The sequence below is a fragment of the Polypterus senegalus genome, chromosome 3 (assembly GCF_016835505.1).
Source record: "Polypterus senegalus isolate Bchr_013 chromosome 3, ASM1683550v1, whole genome shotgun sequence".
In the NCBI taxonomy this organism is placed as follows: Eukaryota; Metazoa; Chordata; class Cladistia; order Polypteriformes; family Polypteridae; genus Polypterus; species Polypterus senegalus.
Genome location: NC_053156.1, coordinates 258,167,410 through 258,182,146, shown reverse-complemented (window position 1 = coordinate 258,182,146; position 14,737 = coordinate 258,167,410). Strand labels below are relative to the sequence as shown.

The 14,737-nt window shown below is 39.3% G+C and overlaps 1 protein-coding gene across 1 annotated transcript; it reads right to left on the bottom strand.

Annotated features, from left to right (window-relative positions):
* Positions 1 to 1,719: 1,719 nt before the first annotated feature.
* On the bottom strand, positions 1,720 to 10,583 carry LOC120526893. Its single transcript, XM_039750000.1, has 2 exons — positions 10,497 to 10,583; positions 1,720 to 3,017 (listed from the first exon to the last, which is right to left on the bottom strand). The coding sequence occupies exon 2, from the start codon at positions 2,901 to 2,903 to the stop codon at positions 2,208 to 2,210; it is 696 nt and encodes a 231-aa protein (XP_039605934.1). The 5' UTR covers positions 2,904 to 3,017; positions 10,497 to 10,583; the 3' UTR covers positions 1,720 to 2,207.
* Between the last annotated feature and the right edge of the window lie 4,154 nt (positions 10,584 to 14,737).

Sequence of the window (14,737 nt, the reverse complement as noted above, 5' to 3'; positions counted from 1 at the left end):
AATAAAAGTTGTTTACAATAATTTTGTAAAATTTTTAAAATTTAATTTAAACTCTTTTTCTTTTGTGAATTTAACATAAGATTATTTTTTTGTTTTTGGAAAAGACAACTGATGTTATCTTCTTCATTGAACAAAGATAAAGATAGCAATGAAAATAAGCTGAATCCATCTGTTATATCTAACTACAAATTCAATTTGTATAAAATATTTGAATACATACATACTATGGTGAATCAATTAAATAAACTAATATAAAAATTCAGTTAGTCTGCCTTTATATTGCACCTTTCTATGAGTAATGACTTTACAAATACAAAAATATTCTTATAAATGTTAAAAAAAATTAATTTTTGTTTTGTTTTGAACAAAATTGTGTCTAATATTTTTATTAGACAGTGTAATTTGTAAAAACTAAAGGAAAACCAAAGTGAAACTTAATTTAAATATAACTTATACATTTATTGTTAAGTGCCACCAACATTCATTGCTTTACAATTTAGTGCAAAACATTTTGAGCTAAGAAATACAATATATACACCATACGTTTAAGCCAAAGTGACAGGCACATTGTTTGAAAACCAAAGCATATGTGAAATATGAAGACACAAATAAGAAGGCAAGCAAACATTGGGGTGTCTCTTTATTTAATAGAGAAGTAAGCAGAAGGGCATCTGACATTCTTTATTTGACTGTTGAGATTGGACACCTCAAGTGCTAAATGCCCAATAAGTGTGGAGAATATTTAGACTGGAGGGCCTGAAGCTATCCTTAGAATTGCATTAGAAAGTAGAGAATATAGGGGATTCAAAGTTTAGTTCATTATAGTCACATAAAGTACAATATGAGAAATGAATATAGTTAAGTAAAAATGTAAAATTAAAAAAAAAGTTGTGCTAATTTGAAAAAATGTTAAAGTATTCTGCATTGTGTCACTGCACTGTCTAACTGCCAGTGAGGTACTGTACATGCAGTATTGTATCAAATATGGTGTGGCAAAGCAGTGCCTGGCATTGCCAGCCCAAAGCTCTTTGATTCCTATTTAGTTACCAGCTGGGTTTCAGTCTCTGTGCAGTTTAGTTTCCATGTCCTCTTTGTGTTCCTATCAGTTTCCTATCAATGTTTAAAGACATTATTTTAGGTTCTCTGGTAGCCTTAAACTCCTTAAGTGTGAAGGTGTTTAGATAAGGACTGAGTCTTGCATTTTGCTGCTGTTTGTCTAAGAGTCTCGGTCCTAGAGAACTTTTAGATGAGCTTCAAACAGCTTGGTTTCATCATATGACACCATGACAAATAGAATATAAGAAATTAAACATAACTACATGCTGTTTAAAATATCTCATTATGAGACCACAGTGTTGTGAACATAGCCAGCCAACATTACTATACTTTTTATGATCACAATATTAGATAAAGGTGTTCACAGTCATTAAAGTATTTGTAAATTATATTCAAAATGGTGCAAAAACAGTCCTTGTCTATCATCCATCCATCCATCCATTTTCCAACCCGCTGAATCCGAACACAGGGTCACGGGGGTCTGCTGGAGCCAATCCCAGCCAACACAGGGCACAAGGCAGGAACCAATCCTGGGCAGGGTGCCAACCCACCACAGGACACACACAAACACACCCACACACTAGGGCCAATTTAGAATCGCCAGTCCACCTAACCGGCATGTCTTTGGACTGTGGGAGGAAACCCACGAAGACACGGGGAAAACATGCAAACTCCACGCAGGGAGGACCCGGGAAGCGAACCCAGGTCCCTTGTCTATCAGGTTTGTAAAAATTAAATGTCTTTGTGTAGGAAATATTATGCATTACAGCTGCTATGGGCATAAGATGACTATCATACATGTTAGTATTTCAGGAGAAGAACAACAGAAAAATAATGACAATGACCATGTGCCATTCTGTATTGTTGTCTCTACTAAATCCGGGTTTTCTGTTTTTAGTTAATAAGGATGGCATAACATTACTAGAATTTTCAAGCTCTTCTTGAAAATTAAACATTACTTGAAAATTATAAAATTGTTCAGATGAATAATTTATTAAGTGCATGTTCTAAAATGTAATATTGGTTTAGCATATTCACAAGGAATAATTGAATGTCTTAACAGATGTATTTGTCACTTCCTAGTACATGGCAGTTACGCTTTGTTGTAGCCATAACAAGTCTATTGGTGGACAGGTTCAGCTTGTCTTCTCCTATGATTCAACTCTTTTCCTCTCACTACTTTTTAATTTGCTTAGGAAGTCTGCGATTCGTTGATTTAAGCTGCTTTCCATCATTGATCTCATCTTCCTTTTTTCTTCTTCTTCATTTTCTTTTTGCTTGATCATTTCCTTCCTAGAAATATTATCTATAGTGGCAATACTTTGCAACTGCTTGCATGTGAGCACCTGAAGGTCAGCCTCCAGACAGCTGATCGCTGATCTACCTGGTAGAGAGATTGTGGATTTTGGCCGTTGCCTGACATTGGCTGTTGAATAGCTGCTAGCTTGCTCTGTCATACTTGACCGAGAATTGGGTTTTAATCTTGATCTAAAACTGTATCCTGACCATGCACGAGGATGACCCGTCATGTACTCAGATTTAGGAGAGGATGCTCTGTCATACTCCAGTAGGTCAGCACTGTTGTTTAGATCTTTTTTTATCCGCCTTACTTCATTCATAGTGTTGTCTACTGTGGCCTTGTGAGTTGTACCTCTTAGGTAGAACAGATTTTCATGTTCTTTCATTATAGTAGCTGTTTCCTGGTAGAGGTTTGCCATTACAACTCGATATCTAAAGTTAAGATGGTCAAGCTTCATTTGTAGTCGTGCTTCCTCCTTTTGATTCCTGTACCTTACATCTGCTGACAATGTGTAAGATATCTGTGTGTGTTTTAATTTTTTCTGCATGGCTTTGAATGAGAATTTGTATTGGATAAAACAATAGGTTGGTGTTTGGTCCAGAGTTTGGTTCCTGCCTTGCTCCCAGTGCTGCCTGGATAGTCTCTGTCTCTCTGTAACCCCCTGAAATAAAAACAAATGGTTTCAGAAAGTGGATGTTTAAAAGAAAAAGTAAAAAAAAAGAATCAAGAATTACATTTAAGTACAGCAGAATTATTATTCACTTCAGTAGAGCACACACACAAGTTTAATTATTTTTGAGAAACTCACAGTGCTGATGTTTTTAGTGTATGCATTATACACACCTATAAATGTGCATAAAACTACAATGGAAAGAAAGTTTTGTATTCACACTCTTTATTCAGTACTTTGTTTAAGCACTTGGGCAGTGATTACAGCATGGAGTCTTCTTAAGTATAACATCACAAGCGTCACACACCAGGGTTTCAGGATTTTCTGACATTCTACTCTGCAGATCCTGTCACGCTGTTAAGCTGGATGGAGACTGTGGCATAGTCTCAAACTCCGGTCCTGGAGGGCCGCAGTGGCTACAGGTTTTCATTTTAACCCTTTTCTTAATGAGTGACATGTTTTTGCAGCTAATTAACTTATTTGAATTAATTTTAATTGACTTGTTCTTGAAGACTCAAACCCCTTAATTGTTTCTTTTTCCTTAATTAGCAGCCGAACAATAATGAGATGCAGTATCTGAAAAATAAAGAAAGGTGAAGGTCTCAGGAATGTTGATCTGCTCAGGTCCCTAAAAGATTCTATCAATGCTCTTAGAAAAGAAAAAATCAACAGTTTCAGAAATGTCTGCCACTACACAATGAGAGCAGCAACAAGCCATGGAATTAAAGGACGGGTTTAATTCGCAACAAGAATCGGAGCCTAATTAAGTAACTGGTTGGAGTGAAATTGGTTGGAATTTGAGGCCATGACTTAGTTGGTCTTCTGTTGCCTCACTCACTTCTCATTTCATTTCTGTTCAGGTGCCATTAAAGAAAAGAAATGAAGCAATTCAGGGGAACAAATCTTAAAAAAAAAAGTAAATTAAAATGAATGGAAAATGAGTTAATTAGCAGCAAAAATGGGTCACCAATTAAGAAAAAGGTTAGAATGAGGTTAGGTGCATTGGTGATTCTAAATTGTCCCTAGTGTGTGCTTGGTGTGTGTGTGTGTGCGCCCTGCAGTGGGCTGGTGCCCTACCCGGGGTTTGTTTCCTGCCTTGCACCCTGTGTTGGCTGGGATTGGCTCCAGCAGACCCCTGTGACCCTGTAGTTAGGATATACCGGGTTGGATAATGGATGGATGGATAGATGAAAACCTGCAGCCACTGCAGCCCTCCAGGACTGGAGTTTGAGACCGCTGGTCTATGGACTACTATTTTCAGGTCAGTCCAGTTATGTTCAATTGGGTTCAAGCTCTGGCTCTGCCTGAGCAATTTAAGGTAATTCTAAAAGTTGTGCCTAAGCCACTATTTTGTTGTCTTTGCTTTGTTCTTAGGGTCCAGAATGTGTTGTTCTTTTCTCCATTTAGGTGTCCCTCAATCCTGACTAGTCTCTAGTCCCTGCCACTGAAAAACAACCCCACAGCCTGAAGCCTACCCCCACCATGCTTCACTGTTGGAATGGTATTGTTCAGGTGATGAGTGGTGCCTGGTTTCCTTCAGTCATGATGCTGATCTTGGTTGCATCAGACCAGGGAATCTTGTTTCTCAAAGTCTGATAGTCCTTTTCAGAGTGTAGTGTGAATCAAGTAATTAGAAGAATTTTGATCGAAGAATTAAGGTGAAGGTTAAAAGTAAGGTTTTTAAGACAGTGGTAAGGCCACCCATGACCAATGGAGCTGAGACATGGGCAGTTAAAGGAGCACAGAAGAAAAAGTTAGATGTGTAGAGTTATAAAAAAGGGCAGAATAAGCAATTAGACAATAAGAGGTACAACAAAAGTAGGAGAAATATCTTAAAAATACAGAAAATTACAGTAGGTTGAAGTGGTATGGGCATGTGATGAGGAGAGATAATGAGTATGTGGACAAAAGAGTGATGGAAATGGAAGAACAGGGAAATAGAAAGTGAGGGAGGCTGAAGTAGAGTTGATTGGAGAATGTAAGATTTGAAGGGAAAGGGTCTGAATGGAGAGAAGGTGTTGGACCAACCTCTAAGGAGAAGGTTGATCAGGCACTTTGACCAAACATAGAGGTGGGAAAAGATGAAGAAAAAGAAAAAGCCTGAGTGTCTTTTTACTGAGGTGAGGCTTCCACGTGGCCACACTGCCTTAAAGCCCAAGTCTGTGGAATGTGTCTGTGATGGCTGTTTTTCTGGACGTTTGTCTGTTCTCCACACAGGTTCTCTGGAGCTCAGCCAGAGTGACCATTGGGTTCTTGGTTATTTCTCTTACCATGGTCCTTCTCCCATGATTGTCAGATGACCATCTCTAGGAAAAGCTGTCGTTGTTCCAGACTTGTTCCATTTAAGAAATATTAAGACAAGTGTACTCTTGGGAACCATCAATGCTACAGGAGCTTTTTGTAGCCTTTTCCAGATCTGTGCCTCAACACGATCCGGTCTGTAAGCACTGCAGGCAAATCCTTCAATCTCATGGCTTGGTATTTGCTCTGATACACATTGAGACTTTAATAGACAAGTGTGAGCCTTTGCTTACTATTTACAATCAACTGAAGTGACCACAGGTCAGCTCCAAACAAGGTGTAGAAACATCTCAAAAATGATCAATAGAATGTGATGTCCCAGAGACAGATTTCAAGTGTCCTAGCAAATGATCTGAATACTGGTATCAATGTGATATTTCAGTCTATGATATTTAATAAATTTGCAAACATTTCTAAAATCTTGCTTTTGCCTTGTTATTCTGGGTGTTATTAAATGTTACTTAATTTGGGGAAAATTATTTAAATGATTTTAGCTGAAGGGCAAGTTAGGTGCATTGGCGATCCTAAATTGACCCTAGTGTGTGTTGGTGGGTGTGTGTGTGTGTTTATGCCCTGTGGTGGACTGGCGCCCTGCCTGGGGTTTGTTTCCTGCCTTGCGCCCTGTATTGGCTGGGATTGGCTCCAGCAGACCCCTGTAACCCTGTAGTTAGGATATAGCGGGTTGGATAATAGATGGATGGATGGCTGCAACATAGCAAAATGTGAAAAGACTGAAGGGGTCTGAGTACAATACTGTCCGAGTCCACTGTACATCTTAAGGTATTTTGCTATTCTTTAAGGTTTTTAAGGCTCCCGCCTTCTCTCTGTTAGACTCACCCACTGATATTTAGAAATACTCTAAAATTGCCTTCTGATGAAAAACTGCATTTTTCTCTTTTACTTTTGCTTGATTATTGACCTTGTTTAATTCTAAATGCCTTTCTATTGAGTAACACTAAACTGGAATTGGGAATTAAAGAGGAGTGTTCATTAACTGTCAGATTTAAACAAGTAATTTCTGGAAATGGCAGGTAAGACAGCAGCCAGGAGCTCAGCCTACGGAAAGGAATGTAAACCTGTTATTCATAATATTAAATTGTAGTTTAGAGGTAAAGCATTCCAATCTGAACTTATATTTGAGCCTGCAGTGTTACACCATGAACAACGATATGCAGTTTCTATTTATTATTAGCTAAGTACAAATTGAATTGACTGCCCTGTTCCTAACATTCATCATTTTACTACAGGGTTCTGGAGACCTGGAACCTATACTGGTAGCACTGGGCACAAGATTAGAAACAACATGGCATGTAATGCCACTTACTTATCATAACTGCTCAGTTTACAGCAGGAAAAAGGGAAACATCCATGGAAAAAGAGCCATAGATCATCAGTGGACATGGTGCCAAATTTCTGTGGGTGTTTGGAGTCACTGATTCACTTATATTGTACACATCTTTGGACTGTGAGAGGAAACCATCGCACCTGGAGGTCACCCTTGAGTTTTCAGAGGAACATGTAAACCTTACTGATGGGAACTGAACCCGGGTTTGTTGGCGCTGTGCTAACTACTCCACTATAATCACATTTACTCCAGCAGCTTAAACTCAAATACCCTGTCATATTAAATGACTGTTACAGTGATTTTTAGGAATAGCCTTCATTTACATGGTCTTAGAGAGATGTGGGTGTGCCCGTGACCACCAGTCATGTAGTTTGACATTCCCAGCATGACAGTTGGACTGTTCTGTAATTAACCATAACAAGTCAAACAAGATTGATTTTGTTTTAAGCTGTAGAGGCTTAAGTGTGTATGCAAGAGCTGATGCAACTACGAGTAAAGAAGAAAAATTGATGTTTTAGACCAGTGTCTTGAGTTTGTCACACCACAACAGAATGAACAGGAAAATGATGGGCACAGACTGTGGCTGAATTCACCATACCTGGGAAGGAATATAGACAGCCACCAGCACCGTCAGATAGCATGAACAAATGTGGCGAGCGTCCGATACTTTAGAAGTTTGAAACACTACTGACAAGTTGTGTGTTAGTCAAGTAATCGGTCATCCCTTCCGATTTCTAGTTGTAAAAAATGATGATTGCATTAATATGTATGCCATGCTGTCCGGCTGAAAGTCACGTAGTGTGCTGCTGGTCTAAAATGTCCCTAAACCTCATCAGGAGACTTTTTAAAAATTGTCAAGGTTCTGCTTCTTTTACATAGCTTAGTAGTTTGTGACAACTCTTTTTTGTAAAGAAGTGAACCCTGACTTTAATTTTACATACACATTCCCCAAACTTTCACTAGTGTGCTTGAGTGTATGACTCTCTGTTTATTTGGCAAAATTCTGTTGAGGCAACTTTATTGATAATGACCTAAGAGGCTGAACCCCCTGAGCCTGTCAGGTAGGCCATGCACTTAAGTCCTGGGATGGATCTGATTTGTCTTTTCTGCACAGCTTCAAGTGTCTTTTTTTAGTGTGCACACAGCACTCACATGCAGTCACATTAGCACATTATTTACCCTGAGCGCAATATCCTTTCATTAATTTCAGTTGTTTTTTCTAGTTTTTGATGTACTGCAAAGTTCCAGAATAGTCTTCATGTCATTTGGAAGCCTAACTTGATGTAGACAACAGTCATCTTTAGTGACTGTGAGATTTGCTTAACAATTCCGCCATGGTGCTATCACGTTCAGCTTTGCATTTCAGCGATGAAAGTGTGTCCTCTGTTTGCACGGTTGAGATGCAGATTGACATACGAGGTAACATTTTCAGACTTTGATATTCAGCTAAAGGCTCTTTGAATATGTCTCTGGGTAAACAAGCTGCTGCCAAGTTTGATATGGATGTTCCTAATGCTGATGCTGAACGAGTTCAGTCCTGCTGTGGCAAATGTGCCCAGCGGCATATTGATTATCCCACTTTTGAGCGCATCACCAATAACTCACTTTTTGTAATTTTCCTTGGAGTCACTTGTGATGAATCAGCAGAGAAGAAACGCCTAAGGAGCAAACAGACAATGGCACACTCTCCATTCTGTGCAGACAGAGCCGGATGACCAGTAGGCAAAAAATAGGTTCACAGTAATAGGTAACAGTGGTCAGCCAGTGTGGTCTCGCAGTTTAGAAGTTCCAGAAGCACTGAGCACTTACAACAGGCTTTGATTACCCACCATCCATTTTGTAAGCAGACTGCAGGAAGATGAAGACTATGTTAGTATCATGGGCACTGCATGGCATACACATACAAACACCCACACAGGGGTGGCCACTTTAGACTGGACCTGATAACGACATACACACTATTTGAGATGGAATGAAACTGAGTAATCGATTCTGAGCACACCTGAAAATGTGGAGAGCATGTGGATTCCACACAAAATGTGAGGCTGTAATGCTAATCGATATGCAACCACGCTGCCTTCCATTAAAGCTAATCGAGTATTCTGAAATAAAATGGTGGTCCAAAGTACCAGATATATTAACTGGCTTGCTTGATGGATCTCCATCACCAATCTATAAACTCCTGAACTTTCATTTAATTTAATTCATGGACACCTTCATACCCAGACTCCGCACTTTAAATCATAGTACAGTATATGAACAAATACATACAATATGAAATGAGAACAAAGAATATGAATGTGTTTAAATGATGTTACCTTCACTTTATAGTGAGCCTACAGTATATCTCTTATTAATTCAAATAAACTCAGCAGGTCACAGCTCTGCAGGACCTTTGATGGTCAGCTATGCAATCGTCAAGGCATGAAGACTCCAGGCGGGTCATCACAGCAGCATGTCTTTGGACAGGATCAGGAAACCAACATCTCTGAGAGCTACAACGTTACAGAGTTTTTCTTCACACAGAGAACTGTGAGTACATGGTGTACATTAGTAAGTAGTGTAGTGCCTTGTTGGGGAAATTAGGTGAACAGAATCGGTGAACTTATTGGGCTGAACGGCCCAAAATGTTTTTAGTGTTCTGATGATATGTGCTACATAGCTGCGCAAGATCAAGGACATTAAATTACAGTTAATAAACCTAGACATCTAGACATCTTGGCACCGTTCACAAGGATCCCTTCTGGACGGGCCACTAGTCTGTTACATTTATGTGTCCATCCACTTTCTGAATCTCTTTTCTTTTGTTGGGCTTTTTGAGTTGCCCAACAAATACAAATAAATGATAGTCTCAACTTTCCCAGCAGTAATGGGTGCACTGCTGGATTGGGGTTCCAGTCCACAATAGCTCGCTGTCATTCATGCCAGACCAGTTAGGCAGACAGCACTTTATTTCTCCCCATTGCTATGTGTAGCTTTTCACAGAATCTCAATAAATAGTATTGTAATTTAACAAACAACAACCCCCAAGTACACATCAAAATAACAAGAATGAATGAATGAACAAACTAACGTACATCAGTTTTGCTCGGCTCATTTTTTTCTGCTGTCTATTTGCATTATAAGATCACAAATAGCTGGAGTCTGTCCCAGTAGCATTCTGTGTACATACAGTAAGCCATGAACCAAACATGGCCGAGATGCCAGCCCATCTCATAGCCACTTAGTGAAGCTGCAGGTTTTGCGGGCCGTTTCAGCCTAACGCAGCACTAAACCGACACAAAGCAGGGGCCAACCCCAATTGGGATTCCAGTCTATCATTAGGCAGTCATTCACTGGGCCAGTTTACAGACACCAGTTTACCTTACGTGCATGTCTGTGGCATGTAAGAAGTTAATCATTAAATGAAAAATATGAATTATGAGACAGATGTTAGGGAGCCTCTGTGAATCAACGAGCTTTTCTCTTAACTTATTATGATTTTAACAGTAAGAAAATGTCAAAAGACTACACCACAGCCCCATCCATCAGCACATTTTCTAACCTGCTTGTCCTGTTCAGGGTCACAAGTTGCTGCTATCTCAGCAGGACTGAAGACCAAGCTAGTTCTCACACACACACACACACACACACACGCGCTCATCTTTTACCTGGACAATTTGAATTGAAAATGCCCTTAACAGACTGTAAATGACTGGCATTCCTTCCAGGGTCAGCTCTGGCCCCCTGTGACTCCGGATTGGATTAAGAGGGTCTGTGGAAGTGTATGTGTGTGCATTGTCAATAGATTGAGCGTTCATTAACCAGAGAAATTAGAGACTTACCTCATCTGCTGGAAAATTGTTGTTCTTAAAAGTCCTGGATTAGGCGAGACTTCACGTCTTCTTCTTCTAGGTCCTCCTCAAGCAGTGTAGCCTTGTACACCAGATTTGTGGCTAACAAAGAAACGGAAAAAGAGAAAGTCCCAAATTTGCTTGAGTGAACAATTTAGCTGCCATGGCAGCTTGTAAACAAAATGAAGAGCAGCAGCCTCGCTCTGTGTCAAGCCATTGGGTGACATTCAAAGGACACAATGAGCGGGTCAGGTTTCTTAGAACAATGTCCTTGGCTTCGGGGCATTATGTTGGTGAGCAGAGCAAACTGACAGAACTAGAACTAATATTAACTATGTACACAATTAAAGAAAAGCTGAATCCTCAACATGACAGGTCTCCAAACAAGAGAGAGTGACAGAAGCTTGCCATAATGTTGCGTGTCATATTCCTTCACATTGCGGTTCTTGTTTTATTATATGGAAGAGCATTACCAGCTTGTTTGAAGTAATTCAGACTGGCGTGCCATGTTCCCAGAGCTGCTGGGATTGGCACTGGCTTGTCATGGCAGTGATCTGGAAATGCAGTTTTTCGAAAATGGATGTGTGGGTGGATGTAACATGGTGTGAATTACACTGTAGCATTTAGGGGAGCTCATCTTTACAGTAGCCAGGCCAGTCTGTCAGAATAGCCAGCCTGCCACAGTGCTGATCCTTCTGAAGGAAGTCAGTGTTAAAATCAAATTCTTTATTGGTTGAAACTTCTTCAACTTCATCTCTGTAATGTCAGTTATTTTTTTTTTACCGTATATAATACACTGTCATGGTCTTAATCGATTGTTTGTCTATGTATGGCTGTTTACTTCCTCATTAATCTACTCCTTGATTAAGTTCATACAATTTTCAGAGAAAAAAAAAGCTCCTTTTGTCTAAAGTTCTCCTTCTGTTCATCCCCTTGTGTTGCCTCCGAACTTACTGCGTGTTGGTAGATCAGACCATGCTGGACTGCCTATTTGAGCTGTTGTGCCCAGGTGAAATTTTGGGCCTGGCAAGCTCAGTGAGCAGATTTGGAAGGCTTGTGCTGGCAGCATTGACTGGCATAACAGTAACAGTGTCCGACACATCACTCAGTCAGGCCCAGGAGCGGACTCGGTCTCAAAACCTGCCCGGGAATCCTTCAACGTGTGAGGTGACGAGGTCGACCCACTCAGCCCATTATTCATTGTAATTTTCTTAAAATTTGTGATGAGTACACGGCTTGCTACTTGCTATAAGCCTATGATATGACCTCTATCTAAACTGTTGCCAAACGTAATCTGTACACTGTTGTTTAGACACAACTTAAAATTTGATGACATGCTTAGAAATAAAATTGAAAGAAAATAACAAATTCAGTAACACGGCTTACACGTTATTAGAGTACATGTCAAATGTCAATGTCTAGTACAGTAGGTGCTCATTTACAATGGGAGAAATTATAATCGAGGTTATAATGAAAACCTCACATGATTGAAATATTCCATTAACTTAACAATAAACTAGAAATGTTCCGTCCTAATATGAAAAATTCCTATCCTGTACTTTATAACTTTATTTCATCATACTAATAATCGCAGCTGTAAACCACCAATTATCACTCACGCCGATGACCAGAGAACAGTAAAATGCATAATACATAATCTAATCAGTACAGAAGAATTTAAATACTAGATATGAGATAAAATAAATTGCAATAATGTATATGCTAACTGAAATGTAGTGGTATTGAAACAGAAATCGGCAAAAGGCAGTTTTGACCAAATTTTTCACTGCAACGTTGTGTACTGACAACTAAAACAACTTGATGACATAATTCAGTATATTATATAGGACTATATAAATTGCAGTACCGGACAGCTAATATTTAGTAGTTTAGAAAATTAATTTTAATGTCAAACAGTAACCAGTATTTATTTCATGAAACGGCCAGCCCATGACCAGCCCAGAGTCTGCAGCCCACTGGGCATTGCCCTAATGGCCAGTCTGCCCCTGGTCAGGCCTTGCGCGTTCATTTCGATTTTGTTTGCCACTCAAAAAAAATGAGAGAGAGATAGTAGATAGATAGATAGATACTTTATTAATCCCAAGGGGAAATTCATATAATCCAGCAGCATCATATTGATACAAAAAACAAATAAAAAAAATATTAAAGAGTAATAAAAATGCATGTAAAAACAGTCAATAACTTTGAATAATTGTTAGCATTTACTCCCCCGGGTGGAATTGAAGAGTCGCATAGTGTAGGGAAGGAACGATCTCCTCAGTCTGTCAATGGAGCTACTCCTCTACTGGTTGTAATTAGGAAGATAACTCAAAGTCAGTTGTGAAGGTTGAGTGTCTTTTATATTTTAAGGTCATGATGTTTTGAAAACTTTCGGCACAGTTCTGCTTCCAATTTCATTCTCTTTGTTCATTTATTTTTAAAGGAATGATGAAGGTTACAAAGCACTGGCAGCTGTCTGAAACGATAACTTTCCACTGTTAATTAATATTATTAATATTAAAAATCAATGTTAGATACATCAGTTTCATTACTAGGGGGGTGACAAAGAGAGCTCTCACCTGAGGTGCTGTCATTTACAAAAATCCTTCAGTCTTGGTGTGTGGGTCCCAAGTAGTGTCCATGCTGGCATGGGTTCACTCAAAGAGATGAGGAGGAAAAAGGAGCTGCTCCCTCTGAGCCAATGTGAGCAATGGGACACTTCGATTGGCGCGATCAAAGAGAACTGGGGTGGAACAGACAGGAGTGGAGTCTCGCAACAGACGCTCTGTAAGATGGAGCAGTGGAAGTGGAGCACAGGTGACTGAGGAGACGAGTACAGTTGCTGTGTGGCCAAAGGTCCTTTTAAGTTAAGCTATTTACCTGCTTTTTTATTTATTTGCTGAAGTAGTTCAGTTTTTTTTTTAAATCTTTCAATAAGCTTGTCAAAATGTCTAAATTCCTGTTTTTACTTTGTCATTCTTGGGTATTGAGTGTTGCTTGATGTGGAGAAAAATGAATTTAAATGATTTTAAAATAAGGCTGCATCATAACACAATTAGAAAAAAGTGAAGGGGTGTGAAAACTTTACAAATCCACTCTATATACTCCCTTTGTGAAAATATTGTTACCTACAGTATATGACAAATGCAAGCACCACCACATCTGTGTTCCATTTTCACAAAAACAGAAGCTGCAAATCTCCAAAAAAACAGAACGGTAACACATTTTTGGTGGTTTAAAATTGCATTTTAATGCCTTTATATTTTCAGTGATCTTTTCAGTCCAGTATATCTATCTATCTATCTATCTATCTATCTATCTATACCTGTATATGTGTATAAGAGGTGTGGCAGAAAAGTAATGAGACTGATTTTTTTTTTGATAGTTTTTATTTTTTTCAAACATCAATGTTATCCCCTTCAAAGTAGTTCCCTTGGGCAGCTACACACCGATGGAGACGTTGTTCCCACTGTTGGTAGCAGCTCTGGAAGTCTTCAACCGGTATGGTCTTCATCATGTCCGTTACACTCTTTTGGATGTTTTCTAAAGTCCCGAAATGACGGCCCTTGAGGACATTTTTCAGTTTAGGAAAAAGAAAAAAGTCAAACGGACTGAGGTCAGGTGAATAAGGGGGCTGGGGAACCACAGGAATGCCTTTTGAGGTCAAAAATTCTGTTCTGGAGAGGGCAGTTTTTCGGCACCATTTTGGCACAGACCTTTCGCATGTGCAAACGTTCAGTCAAAATTTGATGAACGGTAAATCTGTTCAAATTTAATTGTTCACTCAACATTGAAGGCCTCCCTGAACGGTGTTCATCTTCAACGTGTTTTCTGCCTTCCAAAAATGATTTGTGCCAGCGAAAAACTTCAGCTCGGGATAAAGAATGTTCCCCATAGGCCTGTTTTAACTTTTCAAACGTCACACTTACCGTTTAATGTCACAACGTTGCTCCAAATTCCGCTGTTCCATTTTGCGTGACGCACAACCAAAAACACAACTTCGCTAATAGCAGTCACAAAAATCACGTAGTTAAAGGAAGGAGTTGAAACTCGCACTGAGCTATGGGAGGGTACTGATACACGTGCTCTATCAAGGACAACAGCGCAGCGTTGCCAGATCGCTTGCAGTGTTGCCAGTCTCATTACTTTTCTGCCACACCTCGTGTATGTATATACAGTATATATATATATATATATATATATATAGCAGTTTCATAGTTGCATTTAGCCAG

Coding starts and splice junctions, on each gene's coding strand:
- LOC120526893 (XM_039750000.1), bottom strand. CDS start 2,903: ATGCAGAAAAAATTAAAACACACACAGATATCTTACACATTGTCAGCA.